This window comes from Lucilia cuprina, chromosome 4, assembly GCF_022045245.1.
Source record: "Lucilia cuprina isolate Lc7/37 chromosome 4, ASM2204524v1, whole genome shotgun sequence".
In the NCBI taxonomy this organism is placed as follows: Eukaryota; Metazoa; Arthropoda; class Insecta; order Diptera; family Calliphoridae; genus Lucilia; species Lucilia cuprina.
Genome location: NC_060952.1, coordinates 73,475,525 through 73,496,458, shown reverse-complemented (window position 1 = coordinate 73,496,458; position 20,934 = coordinate 73,475,525). Strand labels below are relative to the sequence as shown.

Below are 20,934 nucleotides of genomic sequence, written 5' to 3'. Positions count from 1 at the left end.
TACGCTTTCGATTCTCTTTTCGTTATTTTATAAATAGACGCACGTAGCCGGCTAAACGTACTATAGGCAATACAGCGCATTGTTTGTTGCCATGTAGCGTTGAGTATGGCGCAACATTATGAATTCGAAAATATTGCAGATGGCAGAGAACAACAGCACAACTGGGTTAGATCCATACAGCAACATCAGTATTAATTTTTTGTTTTCTAAATTCACATACATTTGTTTGCATATATTTTATAGTTTTGTAGCAAAGATGTGTGGGAAAATACAGTGGATCCAGTGGAACAGTGGAAAATACAGAAAGATAGATAAATATATAGATAGTTAGATAGGTAGATAGATAGATAGATAGATAGATAGATAGATAGATAGATAGATAGATAGATAGATAGATAGATTGAAAATTCAGAACTCGCAGATATATGGGGTCTTTTGAAAACTGATTTCAACATACACTCAGACAGACGGACATAGCTAAATCGACTCTGCTATCTATAAGGATCCAGAATATATATACTTTATAGGGTCGGAAAATTATATTATAGAAATTACAAACGGAATGACAAACTTCTCAAAGAGGTGACCAATACCTCTAGTCTGGCCGGGACTAAAAAGTTGCCTATAGTCTACTATTAGGCTTAGTCCTTGCAACTGGCCCGCAGGACAATGTCCTAGCTGGTCAGTTGGTTGAGATTCCTTCGGGATCCACGTAGTGGCTGTGGTTAAAACCGAAAATCGCGGGGAGAGTAAGTGGCGGTTAAAAAACTGATGTAAGGTAAAGTCAATATTTCGGTATAAGTTCGGTGCTGTTGCCGAAAACTACAGATACCCCACAGAGAAGTGACTGTGGGTCTAAGCGTTGGAAATGAGTTGGTATTGATTGTATATGGTACGGGATGAATGTGAGGTTCGGCGGGCCTTACCCCACCCGTCTACCTAATGAATGTGTCGTATGTTGTTCTCTTATGAATGAGATGTGTTCTGGGCTAAATGATGATGGATGAAAGTTATCATATACATATGATACCATTGAATTTTCCTTCCTTGTCCAGATATTTTCAGAGTATACTCTGTTTATATCAGAATTACTACAGTGTGTTCCTGTGAGTAACAACAATGTCTTCGGTTTATTTAATGGATCCGTACTTCGGTCCACCGGTTACGTCTCTATGTGCTGTTGCCGAATCAACAGAAGCCATCCAATGGTCAGAGATTAAATAGCTCAAGTACTTCAGCAAAGTACTTGTGCATGACCGGACAAAGCCAATATACAAAATTTGTCACCTGAGTTCTTCATTGAAGAACAAAGGGGCAATGGTAGACCGTTCGCAAGTCTACCCAGTGGATGAAAAAGACCACCGTGAGATAAGGCCGTCAAGGCAGGTGCTCACGTTAAAAACTCTCGACTTTCAAATTAAAAAAAAAACTTAATTTTATATTTTTATAATTGCTTTTAATTCATAATTTATTTATTTTATTATATTACATTTATTTATATTTAATTTCATTTCGTCAATTCATTTCCATTTAAATTTTTGTTCTTTATAATTTTCCATATAGAAATCACATCATTATAAAAACATCCCCATTAAACATTATCATTATCGTCCAATTTATCTTGTTCCTCCTTTAGTTGATTCTGTTGTAAGTTGTATAATCGTTGTTTATTCTTTTGTCGGAAAATTTCCTTACTAGCCTCCTTAATGGCCTCATAGATCTTGGCCTGAGACATAATTTGTTTTTGTACATTTTCCACTGCTGGTTCGGCATTTATGTCAATTAAATCGGATAGTCCTTCGGATATATAGTCGTTACTGTTGTAAAGGGATTTATCTTCAATATCGCCACGTTTTATAACCGGATAAGGAGGATGGGAGGAAGTACGTTTTTTGCCACAACCTATAGGGGAATTATAAAGGGGGAGTATATAAAAGAGTATAATTAATTATGTTTTTTTTAAGTTACCTGTAAAAGCATTGCAAAATGGACGCTTTTCATATTTCCACTGTATGATGCCGCTTAATTTGTGCTGAAATAAAATAATAATAATTTTATAAATATTTTCTAAATTCTTATACGAAATTTAAGAAACTATATTAATAAAGGAGCTCATATAAATGTCTTCATATATTTATATTAGTTTCCAGTTCTTTGCAGAGTACTTTTAACAATAATTTGTTTGCTGGAATATATTGATTTTCTAAAAATTCAATTATGATCAATTTTGAGCCGATTCTCATAAAATTTGACAAAGATTTTGGTTTCATTAACATTCATCTCATACCTATTACTATTTTTTATTTTTCTCAAAGTGGTTCAACTATGTATCGATTCTAATCACATTTGGCAGAGATCCTAGATCCAATTAAACTTATTTATAGCGTTTAAGGTCAATTATAAAGAGATACTCATAAAATTTCAGTCAGTAATGCGTGAGTAATTTTCTGAAGAATACAAATACCTCAATTTTGTCAAATCTCAGAGGCCCACAGTATTCGACTAGTACTGGTTGGTAGCGTAGTCTCTTCAGGTAGTTTTTATCCCAAAAATGTTGGTTAAAAAATTAATGTATAGACGCCTGAGTATTTCGTGATAAGATCGGTGCTGTGGCCATGCAAAATTATTCCTTAGAATAGTGATTGAGATTATAAATGTTGGGAATGAGTTGAGACGGTGATGGATGCACGATATCCTATTAATGTGTTCTTTAAGTATATATACAACTAGCATATCCTGGGTGCTTCGCTACCCTAACTTAAATAAAATACATGCAAAATTTTGTTTACTTTTATAGAAAATTAAAATTGATTAAAATTTGTTTAATATTTTAGTTTTATACGTACAATATCTCGTGAATATTATATTCGAATTCAGTAAGAAGCTTGTATTTTTAGTTACATTCATTTAGCTTCCACATTATAGAAAATTTCGAAAGTAATATTTGAAAAAAAGTACTATTAAATACCTCTAATAGATTATCATTCAATTTTATGATTCTATGTTCAATATTATATACAATTCAATAAATATAATTTAATGAATGAAAAAGTACCAAAAGTCCCTTTCAGTAGATTCTCATTCACTAAGGTCCCTACATTTTAAATTTTATTTTCAATATTTATGTTCAATATCGTAAAAATATTAAAAAGAACCATCGGAAAAACTCAATAAATTTTTATTTAATACCTGTGTGTGTTCCGGTTAACAATTTTAAAAAAGTACCATTTGAAGAATATAAAAGTACCAAATAGTCCCCACTTACAGAATATTATTCAGTCAAGACTATGTATGTTAAAATTAATGTTCCTAGGTTGAATATTTTAGAAAATAAAAAAAAAAATTCAATATATGAGATAAAAAGTACTAAAAAGTTGTCTCTTAAAGAATTTTATTCAATGAGGACTGTATATGTTTAATAGTCATGTATTTTGAGTTCATATTAAGGAACATACAAAGAGTATCATTTGAAGGAAGAAAAAGTAAAAAAATGGAATAAATTTTACCTCAAAAGTACCAAACAATATGCTTGAATTTGGTCCTATAACTACTTTTTTCAAATTTTATAAAAATTGGCTCAATGAGTTTGAATAAAATTAAACTTCCCGTTTTTCCCTTTTTGGTACTTTTTTCCCCAATGAAATTGAAAAAATGTTATTACAATTAATATTACAGAGTTAGTTCATAATTTAATAGAAATAATTCAATAAACCGAAAAATTTTTCTTAATGTGCTAAAAAAGCACCATAAATACAGTTTTCTCCCTTTTACACCTAAAAAGGACTGAATTTAAAAAAAAAAACGAAGTTTGAAGTTGGGCGAGATGCCACGTCCATATTAAGAAATCCTTAAATCCGTATATTTGAGATAATATAACAGTTAGAGTCCTCAAATTTTGCCTGAGCGATTTTAGTGTCAATATGAATATTTAGGACTAGCATTAGTGGGCGTGGCACTGAAATACAAAAACTCATTAATCTTGGAAACTACTAAAGTCAGAATCTTAAACATTAACATCCATGTAAACATTTTGGGAAATAAATTAACGTACTACTCATGAGGGGAGGACACCTCCCATATTAATAAAATACAAAAATCGTTTATCTGGGAAACTAATAAAACTAAATTTTTCAAATTTTGCACAAAGTACTTTAATATTCATCTGAATATTTTGGAGAAAAAAGCGGACTTTCATTATGTGGAGCCATTATGAGTGGGCTTGGACCCCTATTAGAAACTATTAGAGCTAAAATCTGCAATTTTAATTTAAGAACTTTGACATTCATGTCAACATTCAGAGAATAACAGGCGGACTATCCAATGGGGGGCTTTGTGCCTTCCATATGAAATAAATACAAAATTTCGTTTATCTGGGAAACAGATAGAACAAGTTTCTTCAGAACTATATATTATAAATATGTACATTTTGGAGAATAAAGTGCGGACTATGAGTTCCCATATAAATTGAACAGAAAAATTCGTATATCTGGGAACCTATTAGAGATAGAATCATAAAATTCTACATGAAAAACGGGAAGTTGTTTTATACAATTTTTATAATATTGAACCTATAAACATGAACTCTATAAACATAAATAAGAATATATTTATTTTAACCATAAATGGGAATCTACTTCTTTCTTCCAAATTAATTTTTTAATTTTTCTATAATATTAGACCCTGAAACCTGAAAATTAAACATTAAACGGATGAAATTCTATAAAAGGAGAGTTTCTGGTACTTTTTCGTCATTCAACTTGTACATTTTAGATTTTTCTAAATTATTAAACCTAGAATAATAAAATCAAACATATAGGATTTTGATGGAATGAACAAATCTACTTTGTTGTTCCTTTACTGATACTTTTTATGTAATCTTAATCCTAGATAAGAATAATTGGGAACACAGCGTCATTATTGAAGGAAAGTCCACTTTATCAACACCATCAGTAGTCGCAGAGACGTTTCTTATAGCCCCCAATACATAGTCCTTGATGTTAATTTATTGTAAATATCGGTATCAACACAAACTGTACTGCCGTATAAGTACAGAAATGATCAGAGCTCCCATATAAAAGGTAATATCATCATTATGGAAATAAAACTTATTTCAATTTATCTAAAAATTAATTAGATAAATAGGTTTTAATAAAAAGAAGCTTATTAATGGAGGATATTAAAGATTCGGCATAGTCGAATACAGCATTCTAACTTTTTTTAACGCTCAGGGTAGTGAAGTACAACGGGTAATGCTAGTCGGTAATAATTCCCTTCAAATTACTTAACACTTTTCGAAATTCTTCTGAATATCGGACTATTTTGTATATTTTTGAAAATATAATTCTGCATTGAAAGCGATTCGACTATATTTTGTGTATTTAATACTATTTTGTTTTTTATAATAAACATTTTAAACAAATTCATTAAAATGTTAATAATTTAGCACAAAATATAATTATTTACGTTAAATTATCTTACATTCGCCTCAGCTTCAGTGGCATAACACAAATGAGCACTTAACAGACACAATAATAAACAGGGTTTTAATGTCAACATTTTTCACTTTATAGAAAAATAAGATTTTCAATTTTTTATTTTAAATATTTCTTATTAAAACGTTGTATTTATTTTTATAAGTTTAATATTTTATTATAAAATAACTGTTATTCCAAATCAGTTTGTTAACTTCCACTAGCAAAAATGTAATCTTGCCAAAACAACCGTTATGTCCAACGTCTAGTATGAAATTGTTCCTTATATAGGGTCTTCGGTGCATTTTAAATTTTGATTTGTGTATGCTTAGTAATATACACAGACATACATGTGAACAAGTCTTGGGTCATTACAAGTTTCTTGTTGTTGTTGTTATAGGTTTTGTATTGGCTTTTCGTTAACAATTCTCCTGCTGCGTTTCTAAAGTGTTTTGGTGGTCATTTTGGTTGGTGGTAATTGCTTTTTGTGTTTAACTGTAAGAAATTTTGCTGTAAGATTCTTTTTTTCTTTTTCCCTGTTTCCATTTTAAGCGTGATTTGGTAAATGCCTGTGCTACTGATTGTTTCCTTAACATAGGTCAAAATTTAAGTTTATTTTCTATAAAAGGAAAACAATTTAATGAAGATGGATAAACTTATTAAATGGAAGAGCTAAGAAGATTTTAATGGAATTTAAGATTTGAATTGTAAATGGTTATAGTATTCAAGATCTGTTAAATTCTTAAGATGGTTTGTAGAGGAGGATGGATGCTATCAATCAATGTTTTTTAAGGATGTTTTAACATATATGTTGTTTTGATGTGACTTTGACAAAGGTTTGTCAATGACTGATCGCTCCATAGAAGCGATTAAATGATCCACTACTTTATTGATTTTTCGGTCTTCAACCTAATCATATTGATCTTTTCATATATTATTGATAACTTTGCTATAATATTGTGACTATTTTTCTTCAGGGTTTGGCTTCTGTTCCTAGTTGGTTTATTCTTTTCAACGCCCCTATTATAGGGGCGAACCTATCCGCCCTTTATATAAATGGCATAGTGTTTAAGTCATTGGAGAATCTCGATCATTTTCATCAACATTCAGCAATTGAACAAAATTTTTATGTGAAGGAAACCTTAACCATTCTGTTGCTCAAATGATCCATCAATTTGGGGGTTGAATTGGTGTTATTACTTATGTACAAAGGTGTTTTTGTAGTAGTTTTTTTTCACGCGAAATATCGCCCAGGCAGATATAAACATATCTTCGGATAGCCAAATGCATATAGGTCGTTATATGTTTATGTCTAAGAGTGTAAGAAAAACATTACCGACTTACTTAGTTCAACAAATGTAAAAACGTTCATGGCAAAGATTTCTACTCGAACAAATGGAAAAACGAAACCATGAATTGAGCCACATTAGAAGACGTACGGTTCCGATATGTGGGACATAAATTTTTGGAGAACATTTCAAAGGTAATAAGAGCGAATTTAAAAACAATCCTATTCGACCAAATGGAATAACAAAACTGTGTAATGTGCCACATTAGAGGGAGTACTAGATAACTAAAACGTCTTTATCAGCCATTGCGATGGAACAAACCTCAAACAAACAAATCAGTAGCTTTTTCGAGTCTAAAGCTAAATATACATCCGTGTATACTTAGACCATACAATATTGTCAGAAAAATTTTTTGCAAACATTGCAAGATCTGACAACCGTGTATCAGAACTTAAAGATTTTCTTCTTCTAAATATAATCAATCTCTTTTTCAGTTTCCACCCTTGTCATTATACCCTACACCACTATAGTGGGGAGGGTACTATACGTTTGTGCTGATGTTTGTAACACATAAAAATATTGATCCAATGCCCACCTTAAAGTATACCGATCGATTCAAAATCATTTTTTGGAGTCGATTAAGACATGTCCGTCCGCCTGTCCGGCTGGCTGTCCATGTAAACCTTATGCGCAAGGTACAGGCCACAATTTTCAATATAATTTGATAAAATTTGGACTAAGCATGTTTTTTGGCACAGGGATGAAGCCTATTGAAAATGGTTGAAATCGGTCCATTATTTCCCCTAGCCCACATACAAACGTACCTCCCGATTTGGGCTTTTTATGCCATAATTACGCCAAATATACTATTATCTCTCTAAAATTTAACACAAATAAGTTGTATATAAGTATAAATGGCACTGCAGATTTTCGTAATGATCGGCCCTTATTTGACCCTAGCCCCCATACAAACCCCCCTTCAAAAAATGTCTTAAACTACTAAAATTGACTTGTAACCATTTGTATCGCATTGAAACTCAACAAAACAAATTGTTATTTTAAATTATTTCCCAAAATTTAATGAGGGTCGGCCCATGTCTGACCTATATTCTACATAAAGCCTCATTTAGAAATTCATTTGACCCTAGCTCCTTTACAAAGCCCCCTTCAGAAAATAACTTCAATGTCCAAAATGAACTTATAAACACAAATATCGCGATGAAATTCAGCACAAATAAATATTATATAAATATATTCACAAAACTTTATCGGGCTTGGTCCATATTTTTCATAACTGATGTAGGGTATCATATGGTCGGTCACGCCCGACTATACTTTCGTACTTGTTTTTAACTAATTTCCTCTACTTCTAATTTGTGTCTTACTAAAACTCTTTCCTATTTTCTGTTTCTAAATCTATAACAAAAAGGCCAAAAGAATAAACGTGTGCGTCTTTCGCAGCACGAAGAACCAACCAAGTTGGACCACAAAAATCTAATGGGTTGGTCCAAGCTAGTGTCCTCAATGGAAGTAAGTTCGAAATTAGTTTAACGGAACGTATCCTAACTGAACACACTGGATTACATGAACAACTACTCGAAAGAATCTAAAGAATGCAGAGCATATGTTTGAGATAGTAAGCACCTCTTAATCTTAGATCTTTATTCTTTAGGCATGATCGCTTATTGTTGTAAACGAACTATTTTCGTTTATTTTACAATTCTTCGGGAAGAAGAAAATTTGTTTTCTTCTTACACTCAATAATAAAACATTTTTTTCTCTTATAATATTACATACATATATAAATCGTAGCTAATGAGAAAGATTTCTTAATTATAGACACTGTGAGAAAGGATTTTGACCGACCTTCATCTTTCTCGACATATGGTAGTATACGTTATCTATTTTATTATACATTTCAGATTTATTAAACACATCCATACTTACAACCTAAACTTCAATAACATACGACATGATTAATTTACACGAATTAAACAGTCGTGTATAGTTCGAAACAACCCCCCCCACCAAGCTAAAAGTCATTGGCCGTAACACACGCCAGGATGTTACTACAACTCTAGTGTTGTACTCATAACCTTGAATAGATTTAATTGCTATTTAGTGCATAAATTGTATATTCCAAAAATAAAAAAAAATCTTAATAATTGTGGGTGTAGATGATGTTGTAAAGAATAAAGTTTTATAAATTCATATTTTATTTAATAAAAGTATGTTTTTTTTGTTAATTAATTCTTTCATTTATAACTTAACGAACAAACAAAAAGTATTTACTTATGTATACAAAAAAATTGTAATGGTGCGAAATTATAATGGAAACATATGAATAATTTTATAAATATTATAATGTTTACAGAAAAAAAGCTTTAATAAGTTCTTATTTAGAGATGAGAACTTAATTTTAAAGCTGTCAAGCTAAATAACAGCTGTCATTAATTAAACAAAACATGCATACACGCACACACACGCGTTATTATAAACACATAAAACTTTATGTGATCTTAAAGACTTTTTTGTTTAATTTTATTTGTAGTTTTTTGTTTTGTTTTAATAAGTTAAAAATGTTGAGCTATTAGCTATTCCTTGGCATCGACAATTTCAAATTGTAAATCGAATTGTTGATCAAAACCTATTAAACAATCTGACATTAGATATAGAGTCAGCAAAAGACGACCCTTGCGTGGTGGACATTGAAACGTTATACGATTGGAGGCCTTTAAACCACGTATATTTACACGTTTCATGGCCAATAACTCATCAGTACCCTGTGAGCCCAGAGTTAAGAACCAAGCTTCATTTTTGCCTTTAGGATATTTGGGGCAATGAATGGCAGTGCTGTGATAACGACTCGTATTCAAACGTTTCATGTTTATACAGAGTACATAATCCTGTAAAATAATTTGTCATTAAAAATTTAGTTTATTTATTTTTCAATTATATATTAATGATTTACCTCATTAGGATGAATTTTTGTCCAAACATTTGAATTAAAATCTGTGGGTATCTCTCTTACATCTTCCATTTGTTCATAATGTCTGCCCTGTATGGATATATTTACCGTTATTTCTGGTAGATTCTGTAAAACTTTATAGATTTGTTCTATTTCTGGCTCTTCGAACATGTCTCTTAATGGTCCTGCCAATTTTTCGTAATCATTGCGACAGATATCTTTGAGGGCCGGTAAAGTTAGATGTTCGTAATTGTGTTGTATTTTATAAAAGAGATGAACATTTGTGGCGGTAACATGGGGTAGAGTAAGGAATTCACTTTCATCAAACCAACGAGCTTGTATAACACTTTGCATGAGTTGTTGCACTTTGAGGGTGGTTGAGAGCCAACCGCGCTCTGCAGTGTAATCTACCATGGCCTGTTAGTAAAGAAGTTAAGACAAATTTTAGATGTTTCAAAAAATGGATCAAAATGCTTCATAGAAACTTACTTGCATTACACGTGTAGCATTATCCAAAGCCGATTTTGTATCAGTAAGATAATCTGAATTTGGCAAGGCAAGTCTTGAGAAGTGAGCCTGCAGGAGAAGGAATGTTTTCGTATAAGGCGAATCCCAACTGGGCGAACGAGGACGCAAACGACAGATTTCCGCTAATTCCCTGAAAATAAACATAAACAACTTTAGTAATCAATGTTAATGGTCATTCAATAAGCGTTTTTAAACGGGATAAATTTTATTATTTTAAAACCTACTCATTATGTTTATCTTCATTGTGGCGCACTGGCTGTTGATCAAACTCATATGAATCGGCTATAGCCAACAATAGATCAGTTGTGGTCATTTGTGGCTCTAAATCGTCTAGGAAATGTTTCATTGTACGATAAGACAAATAATAGAATGATGAAATGCGACCCAAAAAAGTGGGTATTAAAATGTGTTCCTTTTGTACCAGACAAGCGGCAGCTTCAAGTTCATATATCACCTTCTCCACCAGCGAAGAAAGGAAAGCATTCAATTGTGTCGGCTCTAAACCATCTAAATTGTAATAAGTAGGATTTCTCATCAAGCGTCTAAAGAAATACGTCCAGGTAAGATAATCCAAGGCTGCTTGTTTTGTTTGCACTGTACCGGCCACAATCTCAGCGTTAATATGTTCTGGCAACACTTCCAATAAACTTGATTCCACCGGGAAGGGATCATATAAGAATTTCTTATAGAAATTCTTCTTAACATCATGTACCAAAACAACAGCAACACCCTCATTATCGAACTGGGGACGACCAGCACGTCCCATCATTTGCAAAACATCCGTAATAGGCATATCTACATATTTCTTTACTTTACCATCAAAATACTCGGTACCCTTGATAACCACCAAATGGGCGGGCAAATTAACACCCCAAGCCAAAGTGGCAGTGGCAATAAGAACTTGTATTTTACGATTAAGAAATAGTTCTTCAACAGTTTTACGATCTTGTTCCTGCAGACCAGCATGATGTAGACCAATGCCAAAAGCTAAACAGAATTTCAGATTAGAATCTTTAATGCTTTGCAGGATTTGTTGCATTTCATGTTCTTCCATGTGTAAGAATTGTTTAGGATTTTCATCGCCTGCCACAAATGTTATAAGATCCAAAGCTGTTAGTCTAGTTTGTCTTCTAGAGGAGACAAACACTATGGCGGGGTCGGCTGGTGAGTAAGTGCGTATAGCTTGGAATGTGGGTCGATTCATGGTAGCCATACGGGGACAATAATGTTTACCTAAAAAATAAGGAAATTCTATTAATAATTGCATTTTTAAATTTCGTATAATATAAAACTTATAGCCTGAAGGAAATTCTACAGTTGTGAGTTATGTTTATTTTATATAATTCGAAAAGGGGTAGCGAAGTACATCGGGTCTGTGTGGTTTATTTATAAATTTTATTTTGTAAACCGTTAATTATATTCTTTATTTGTTGTATTGAAATTATTTAATGATTGATATAAAATTATCTAAAATTTTTAAACATTACATATATTTTTCATAGGTGGCGTATGATTATTATTAATTGAGTGTAGTTGTATATACATTATACGTAACCGCGCTATATTGAATAAATTTCAAACGTAATCAGTTGATTGTAAATATTTAATCGAGGTGGCGTATGCTCAATATTAATTCTGAGTAATTTTATATAAATCATAAGACACCGTAACTTTTGATCCTTTATTTATTAGACGGTTAATGATTTTCGTAAAAACTTATTTTAGATTTATTAACTAGTTTTAGGCAAAATTCGCGAAAATTCTATTCGTAAACGTTAAAAAGCACAAAATAACTTTAATAATTCATTGACGAATTATATTTTATAAAAATTTCCAGCCGCAATTACTGCTGGTGCCCGTTTCTTAAAATATTGTTGTGGTTCTTAAATACTTGTAAATAGTTTTTAAGGAACTAGTTCTTTAGAACTAGTTATACATTGCTACTACACTAGTTCAATGGAACGCATTCTAGTTCCGAAACTTTTTGGAATCAATTAAAAAAATTTGAAAAAATTAAAAATTTATAAACCTATTTTCATCGAAATAGAAAACGCGTTCAAATGTATATTTTTGCATTCCACTAAACTACGTGATATTAACGAGCGGCCTGATTGAATTGTACCGAGAGAAGGTAAACATAGCTGCTTGTAACGTATGTATATCCTTACAAAAAATATTTTAAAAGATTAGAGGTGCGGAAGAATTATATTAAATTTTACGTAAGATATGTATATGTATGTATGTTTTGTAAATTGTAAATTGCATTGGTACAATAATAAAAATTCCTCAACAGTTTGTCAAATTTGCTCCTAATCTTAAAAATTTCAAACAAAAATGCTAAAAAAGAAATATTAGTTTATACGTTCTCTAAAGCCTCCCTGTAACTAGTTCCGATATTGATAAATTCAAACAAAAATCATTTATTAAAGAACTAGTTTCAGAAGCGTTCCAAAGAACGAGTATCAGCTCCAAAACGCTTCCTCAGAACCAGTTGCGAAGGTGACAATTTCGAACATAAATCATTTTTGTGTAATAGGTGTGGAAAAAATGTTTATAATTATTAGAGTTCATATTAGATGAATTAAATTAAGGCTCTTCATACCATCACAGTTTCCTCACAGATATGCGACTTACATAACGCATATCTGCAAAAAGAATAAAGTGCTTTTTTAAAAGCTATGTCTTCACAAGCAAACTGAGGTTTTGAGAGGTTTTCTTCACTAATGACATGTAGAGTGTATTTTTACTATTTTTATAGTCATGGCACTTATTACAACACTTTTTACTGTTGTTGTAAGAGGTAAAACTATACAATGATCTAGTTGGAGCTACTAAGCTACTGCAACTGAATGTGTCCTAAGATGTTTGGGGAGTTTTGGGGGGACCTTGACCACATGACGCACACTGTTTAGGGACGAAACGGTCTATGCGTGACTTGCAGGAAAGGAAAGGACTCCGCGGATATGAGTGGTGGACGACCTCCAATTATGACATTCTCACATACGGTTCAAAGCTACCATATATTAAAACGAATCTATTAGATCTTGACATAACTGCGTATGTTCTCCTCGTATAAACGAAGGCCCCTTCTAACATTCCTCTGAGGTGCATTCAATTGATGTTAAAGTTGGGATAACTAATCCGGTGACTTCCTAGGAGGAACTGTTTGGTTAACATGATATTGAGCTCCTTGACTGGAAGGGGCTTAGTTTATTCGTGAAGTTGATGTTTACAGGTAATTGATATGCAGATCGTTACCGTCATTAGAGCAGATTTTTGGCATTATAAAATAAATTTTACATTGACACTTCAATGTTAAACATTTAGGAGCATCAACGTTTTTTAAAAAGTGATTGACTCAAATTTCAATTTTATGAGTGAATTCATCTAAACATATAGAAAAGTATTCGCAATTCAGAATTTTTTGCACGCATAAAAACTTCGAATATATTTTTTGCCCAATTTCTCTCTGTCTCTCAACTAAAATGTAAAAAAAAAATACAACTTACCTGAAAATCCGTTAATATGCACTTGCAGCGGCACCGGTCTTACCGAGGGTTTAAAATTATATAAACCCATTTGTTTGATGCCCAACCAATTGGCTAAATCTTGAGCATTAGCCAAGGCGGTGGACAATCCTACTATACGAATACTGCGACCCGTATGTGAGGTTATGAAATTTGTACGCGAAACAATAACTTCTATCACAGGACCACGATCTTCACCCAACAAATGAATTTCATCGATAACAATTAAGGCCACATCTTGTACGTATTCTCTAGTCTGCCACGAACGACTGATACCATCCCATTTCTCGGGTGTGGTGACAATTATCTGAGATTCCCTAATTGCTTGTATATCGGGCGTTGTATCACCAGTCAATTCAACAACTTTTTTACGTAAAGGACCAGCCTCAAAACGTTTTTTCCAATCACTTATACGTTCTTTGACTAAAGCCTTTAATGGGGCTATATATACTACTTTGGCTTTAGGGGTTTTATTGAATGCTCTAAATATGGCAATTTCCGCCACAATTGTTTTACCCGAACCGGTTGGAGCACCCAGCAGAACATTGTTGTCAGTGTGATAGAGACAATGGAAGATTTGTGTTTGTATGGGATTGAAATGTGTGAACGGGTATAGTGATTCGTAGAGAGGATTTTTAAGACAAGAAACGGGTATAGGATGTAAAGGTAATAGCTCCGTTAGAGGTGGATGATGTTCGGGCAGTACAAGATGTTTAAAGGTTAGAGGTATCCAGTTATTGCTCCCCAGCCATATATCACTAGCTACACGTATATAGTATTGGGGTGGTAAAGGTTCCTTAAGCGGTATGGTCATTACAAGTTGTTGCGGTTTACCGCTAAACACAAATTTGCGTGTAGCCTGTCACGATAAACACTTTTTAGAAACTATATTTTAAATAAATTAAAGATTCACACTCACCTGAAACAGTTCTGAATGATAAATAAAATTCGTTTCGGGATCTTCAATCCACAGCCAAAAACTTTCACTCACTTTACCATGTACACGATCATTCCAATTGAAATTTGGCCAAATATCTATTTTAATTCTCAATACTGTACGTGTAATGGGTTGTAAAGTGGCCTCGATTTCCAGCATAGGCAATTCTTTAGCTGCCCTCAATACATTCTCAGCATAACGAGCATTACGTAAAATTTCTTTCAATTCATTTTGTTCCATTTCTCTTAGAGTATATAAACTAATGCCTCTACTTTCCAGTTTATCTATAGTTTCAGCATTAATATTGCCAAATTGTCGCATAGGAGTTTCAAAATCCCACTGTTGACGTTCAAACATTTTACAAATTTGCAACATACGGCCCGATAATATAGCATTATTATTGCGTAGTACTATGGAAAATAAGGCTCTAGCTATACGGGCAATATTTTGTACTATATAAGACATATCAGAGACCAAGGAGAAGGATTTCACATAGCCATGGGAGAGAAAAGTTTGCATTAGTATATTAACTTTACCGCAAACATTCTCACTGCCACCAAAAGCTTTAACTTTGCAATAATTGTGGCGCAATTCATCCAGTTCCTCTAGTTCATCATCCCGTACTTTCAGCTGTTGGAATTCTTGTGCCTGAGAAATCATGGCAAAGATTTCCGATTCATTCATAAAAGGCTTCAGTAAATCATTGAATATTTCCACGGTATCGTATTTTATGTAGAAGTGTGAAGCAGTTCTACCCAAATCGGTAACATTGAAATCCAAAGTTCTTTGATTGAAACGTATCATACGAGCCTTGTCCAGACTCATGGCGGCACCCACTATTAAAGCTTGTCTCTTCGCCTCCAATTGAGGATCTTGCAATACCTCGGCATATTCTATGCCATAAACATGAGGATTTATGCGCATGCGTACAAATAGATATGTATAACTAAGCCATTCCACTGCCTCTTCAACGTTGGAAATGGTACCCAAAGCAATTTCAGCATTAAGATTATCCGCCAAAAATTGTACAAAATTAGATTCAATAGGAAATTGATTCGTGAGTAGGGAGAGATAGTGATTCAGTTTATCGTATGTGGTTATAATAGTACCCACACCACTTTTGTCAAATTGAGGACGTCCAGCACGACCGAAAATTTGCAAAACATCCAATATGCCCAAATCAACAAAGGAACCATGTTTAGAATCATAAATATCAGTACCTAAAAACACAAAGAAATAATATTTTTTTAAAGAAAACATACATTGTATAAATTAACGTTTTTCTTACCCTTTATGATAACAGCATGAGCAGGCAAATTGACACCCCAGGCCAAGGTGGCGGTACAAACTAAAACTTTAACATGACCCTCAGAGAAGTATTTCTCTACCAGCTGTCTATCGGTTCTCAACATACCCGCATGATGCATGGCAAAACCAGCCGAAAACAGTTCCACCAATTGTTTGTTTCTCGATTTTTGTATGGCCCTCAAGGCCAAACCATAGTTACTATTATTGGTATCGGGTAAAAAGAGGGCACTGGTATTGTTCTGTTGAGCTAATTCTCTTAAAGTACTGGCCGTACGTACGGTAGCATTACGAGCATGTACAAACACCATAACCTGATGACCCAACTGTACTTGTTCTAAACATTTCTGATAACAAACTTGATCCATATCGGCTAATTGTTGTAAAGGTTTTACAGATTTTACTCCTATAAACACCGTGTCTAGTGGTACAGGTCTAAAGCGACCATCAAAGTAGAAAAGGCCTTTCATGGGATTAACTCTTAGGAAATTCGAAACATCTATATAATTGGGCAGGGTAGCGGAGAGACCAACAATACGAATCATACTTTGAGAAGATTCCACCAGACGCAGAGTACGAGCTACAAGTGCCTCTACAACGGGACCACGTTCTCCATGCAATAAATGTACTTCATCGATAATGAGTAGTTTCACTAAACTTATTAAGGCCACATCACCGGCACCTAAAAAAGTTTTGTAAATTATTTGTAATTAAATGAAGTTTATTATACCCACCCTTTCTTGTTACCACATCCCATTTCTCTGGAGTAGTGACCAAAATTTGCGTTTGTGTCATTTCAGATTTTGACAACTGCATATCACCAGTTAGTTCTTTAACCACAATATTTAATTCTTTCAAACGTTTAGAAAAGTTATCTACCATTTCGGAGGCCAAAGCTTTCATGGGAGCAATATAGACAATTTTAAATTGATCACGATTTATCAGGCCATTCTCTAAATGTGAACGTATTGTATGGACAATAGTCAACATGGCCACATTAGTTTTACCCGCACCGGTAGGTGCACACACCAGCATATTTTCATTGCTATGATAGGCCACCGGATAGACCACCGATTGTATACGATTAAGTTGTTTACAATTTGCAAAAGCAATTTTGCCTATATCATCTAAATCGGCAATATTAATGCGATTATTACCCACCGTTAAAGGTGGTGGTTCAGTAGCAGGAATTTTCACTTCCTCATATTGTTTGCAATCAATACGTTCTGCTGTTTCCGGCAGAGATATACGATTACCGCCTATAAAACCTGCATGTTGTTTTGCTTCCAATTGACTATCGAAAACATAAGGATAACGTTGCGGAGCAGCAAGTGTAGAACGGAATTCTTTTAATTGTTGATTGCATTTTAGAATAGGCTGATGTTGGGCATGTTCGAGTAGTTTACGTTGTTGCTGCAAACGCAATTGCATGGGATTTATAACTTGAGCCACTTCATCTTCGTCTTTTTCATTGCGTCCTATCGACTGCATTAAGCGCTGCATTTTCTTTTCCTCTTTGCGCTGTTGTTTAGTTAATTCCTTTTCTAGGGCTGATTGCACCAGCACTTGATGGGCCACAGTTGGTCTGTGTTCTGCTCCGCCTGCTGCCCCATTTTTTATTTGTTTCTGTTGCAATTGTTTGCTGCGTTTAGAGCGTTTTTCCTTTTGTTCTAAATCTTGTAATTGGTTGCCAATTTTTGAGCGTTCATTTAAAACTTCCTGCACCAAATCGAAATGTTCAAAACCTAATAACTCTATCAGGTCATTTTGTAATTCATTGTTGGACTTTTTGGAGTTAAGCAGTTCTGTTAGGCTGTTTATTAAGTGGGCATGTTCATCTTTTTGCGACATTTCTATAAATGTTTCCACCACTTTGTGATATTTATTTTTATTGCTAGATGTGGCTGCTTCTTGGTTCCATTGCATGGAGAAACCCAAAGAAGCGGCATTTTTACTAATGGTAGCAGGAGCCAAATCCAAAAGATTGCCTATTTCTTCCTCTGAAGCCAGCTTAAATTTTACCTTTATATGATCACCCCAAAGTTTTTGATTTTTCGATTTCTTGCCCATTCCCTTGTTCCATTCTTTTAATTCTTCTACCTCATAGTCCTCCAGTAGTTCTCTAATGGACCATACTGCTTGATGGATTTTAGCTAATTTATTACCAAATATAGTGCCAAATATGGAACGTACGCGCATAGTAGTGGCCACCATTATAACTTTTTGTTCCAACATCAGCCAGAAAAGAAAGAGGGCGGCATGTTCAACCACCTGTGGCTGTTCATCGTAACCCATGCATTCTTGCACTAAATTTCGTAATTTCTGAAAATGTATTTTTATCTGATCTCTTCTGTCGGCCGGCATATGCTGCAGCACATCATTGATGGTCTGTTGTTCTTCTGTTTTTCTATAATATTAAATAAATTGTTAAAGTTATTTAGGTGATTCCCCTTTGATTAGCTTACATTTTGAGAAAAGTATTTCTCTCCTGTCTCAATTGATCCAATTCTTCTTTGTCATTTATCACTGGTAATTTGGCCTCTAAATCCGTGTTGGCTCTTAAAGATCCACTGAAACGTGGTAAGTCTTTAAAACGTTCAGCCATTTTAGGCGCTAGCTGTTAAAACACTTGTACTTTTATGAAATATATTTATTTTAATGAATTTATTTCGTTTTTCTGCTATATTTCCCATAAAAAGCTCAAAAAGCCGTATGAAATTTTGTTGAAGTAAACAGCTGTTCAATTTCACAATATTCACTGCGGATTGATGACACCATATGCGTGGCAAAATATCAGCTGTTTTAATACAGCGGTTGATTTGACTGCAAATAACTTATAATGTTGCCGTTACATTTAAAAGTATTTTTAAAAGTATCACAGCAAATAATAAAAGAAAATTAAAAACATAATTAATTAATGTAAATATTTCAAATCTGTAAAATAATGATTTGCTTGTATCAAGTAGAATATAGAGTGTAAAATAAGAAGTTTCTTAGTATTTTGAAAGGATCATAGGTTTATTTAGTGTTCTGATCATAAAATTTGTATGGGAATAAAGCTGAATGAAAAATGGTACATTTGTACAATTGGTATGTAGCTTCTCCTGACCATAAATATCGTGTGCGCTATGCGAAATATTAGCGAAAAAATCAGCAAAAAAGCAGTAAAATTTGACATATACAAGTTTTATCTCTACTTAAGTTAAAGGAATTTGATCAAAAAACAATCAATTTCAAGATGCCAGTATAGCAACGAAATTCTACATAAAAAAAGTTTTATGAGAACTTAAATCTTATAATCTTTTTTAAGGATTGCACGACAATTTATCCTACCCCCCGTTTAAGGTCCATTTTAGAATTTGTATCCAAAGATTTTGTGCATACATTTTTCGATATTATCTTTTGTCTTATGTCAATGTGTTTGGATCTCTTTGACTAAACGTTATTTGCCATACAATCGCAACCACGATTATCCTCATTGAAACAAATGGTTTCCCTCTTTCCCGCTTACCTCCCCCCATTTTAGGTTCATTTCAAAATTTGTTTTCAAAGTTTTTGTGCATATCGATGTATCAATTGAATTTATCCTCATTGAAACAAATGGTTTCATTTTAGACGTTTAAGATATTTTTGGCGGGAGGGTAGGGTTTTGGATGGGGGCTAGGGTCAAATAAGGGCCGATGATTACGAAAATCTGCAGAGTCATTTATAATTATAAAAAAATTATTTGAGCCAATTTATAGGAAGATTGGGAGGTAGGGGCTAAGTGAAATAATGGACCGATTTCAACTACTTTCAATAGGCTTCGCCCCTGTGCCAAAACATGCTTGGTCCAAATTTTATCAAATTGTGGCCTGTACCTTGCGCACAAGGTTTACGTGGACAGCCATGCTCAAAAAATGATTCTGAATCGAAAGGTATACTTAAAGGTGGGAATTGAAACAATATTTTTGTGTGTTACAAACATCAGCTCAAACGTATAATATCCTCCAATTATATATACACTAGTAAAGTCAGCGTCAACCGACATATTTTTCGACATATGGGATTCCAATAACATGGTACGCACTTTTTTAACTAATGTTCTTTTAAAACTCTCAGATACCCCACTTTGTTGTGGAGAGTAAATACTTTTAAACTTATACCATTTCCATGCTCCATGGAGTTGTACTCACGTCCTTGATCCACGGTTAACTTTGAAATTGACAAACTAAACTTAACTGCACCCATTGCTTCGTTCTCCATCAATTCCTCGTTAGATTTTTTCAATAGCATAAATTAATACAATGTGGCTAATATCGTCAATAAAGGATACACAATATTTTAATCCATCCCACGCTATAGGCACAAAACAAGTACTTTCTTCAATATGTTTCCTTAATAAAAAGTTGTTAATTTTTACCTAAAATTAGCTTAAACTTTATAATACAAAATTAATCGCATAAAAAACAACTTCAAAGTAAACTTTCCATAAAATCTCATTTGAATACCTGTGGCAGACACAAAAACAATTGTATTTGTGAAGGTAAGAAAAAAAGGATAAAAGAGCAACATGTGACTTAAATTTTAAATAAATGCATTTACATTCTTATAATACAAGTTCATGTTAAACGTAGAGATTTCGTTATCATTCATAAAGTCCAACCAACTAGATTTACATTCATCTAAACTAGTAAGATGCAAAATAATTGACCAATTCGTAATATTATGTAAAAGATTTACATATAAATTTATAGAAGACAAAACAAATAATATTAAATACGATGACTTCGATAAGTTGGGCAGACTTTTGGAATGCCCTACAGAAGATATTTAGTAAGATAGAAAGGTAGATAGATAGATAGATAGATATGTAGATAGATAGATAGATAGATATATAGATATGTAGATAGGTATATAGATATGTGGA

General features: G+C 33.2%; 3 protein-coding genes across 3 annotated transcripts in view; 1 reads left to right on the top strand and 2 right to left on the bottom strand.

The window, feature by feature from the left end:
- Positions 1-1,440: 1,440 nt before the first annotated feature.
- LOC111689602 (cardioactive peptide) lies at positions 1,441-5,930 on the bottom strand. The gene is made up of 3 exons (XM_046949217.1): positions 5,479-5,930; positions 1,969-2,032; positions 1,441-1,902 (listed from the first exon to the last, which is right to left on the bottom strand). The coding sequence occupies exons 1-3, from the start codon at positions 5,554-5,556 to the stop codon at positions 1,592-1,594; spliced, it is 453 nt and encodes a 150-aa protein (XP_046805173.1). The 5' UTR covers positions 5,557-5,930; the 3' UTR covers positions 1,441-1,591.
- Positions 5,931-8,922: 2,992 nt separating this feature from the next.
- LOC111691025 (activating signal cointegrator 1 complex subunit 3) lies at positions 8,923-18,773 on the bottom strand. Its single transcript, XM_046948264.1, has 9 exons — positions 18,491-18,773; positions 16,760-18,432; positions 16,009-16,707; positions 14,703-15,940; positions 13,766-14,642; positions 10,481-11,489; positions 10,218-10,386; positions 9,732-10,145; positions 8,923-9,666 (listed from the first exon to the last, which is right to left on the bottom strand). Exons 1-9 carry the CDS (start codon positions 18,628-18,630, stop codon positions 9,355-9,357), a joined length of 6,531 nt encoding a protein of 2,176 aa, XP_046804220.1. The 5' UTR covers positions 18,631-18,773; the 3' UTR covers positions 8,923-9,354.
- Positions 18,554-20,934, top strand: part of LOC111691027 (trissin) — an 11,022-nt gene continuing 8,641 nt past the window's right edge. Inside the window, exon 1 of the mRNA XM_046948266.1 lies at positions 18,554-18,605. The gene's annotated coding sequence lies outside the window, so the exon portion shown is untranslated. The remainder of the gene's footprint in view (positions 18,606-20,934) is intronic.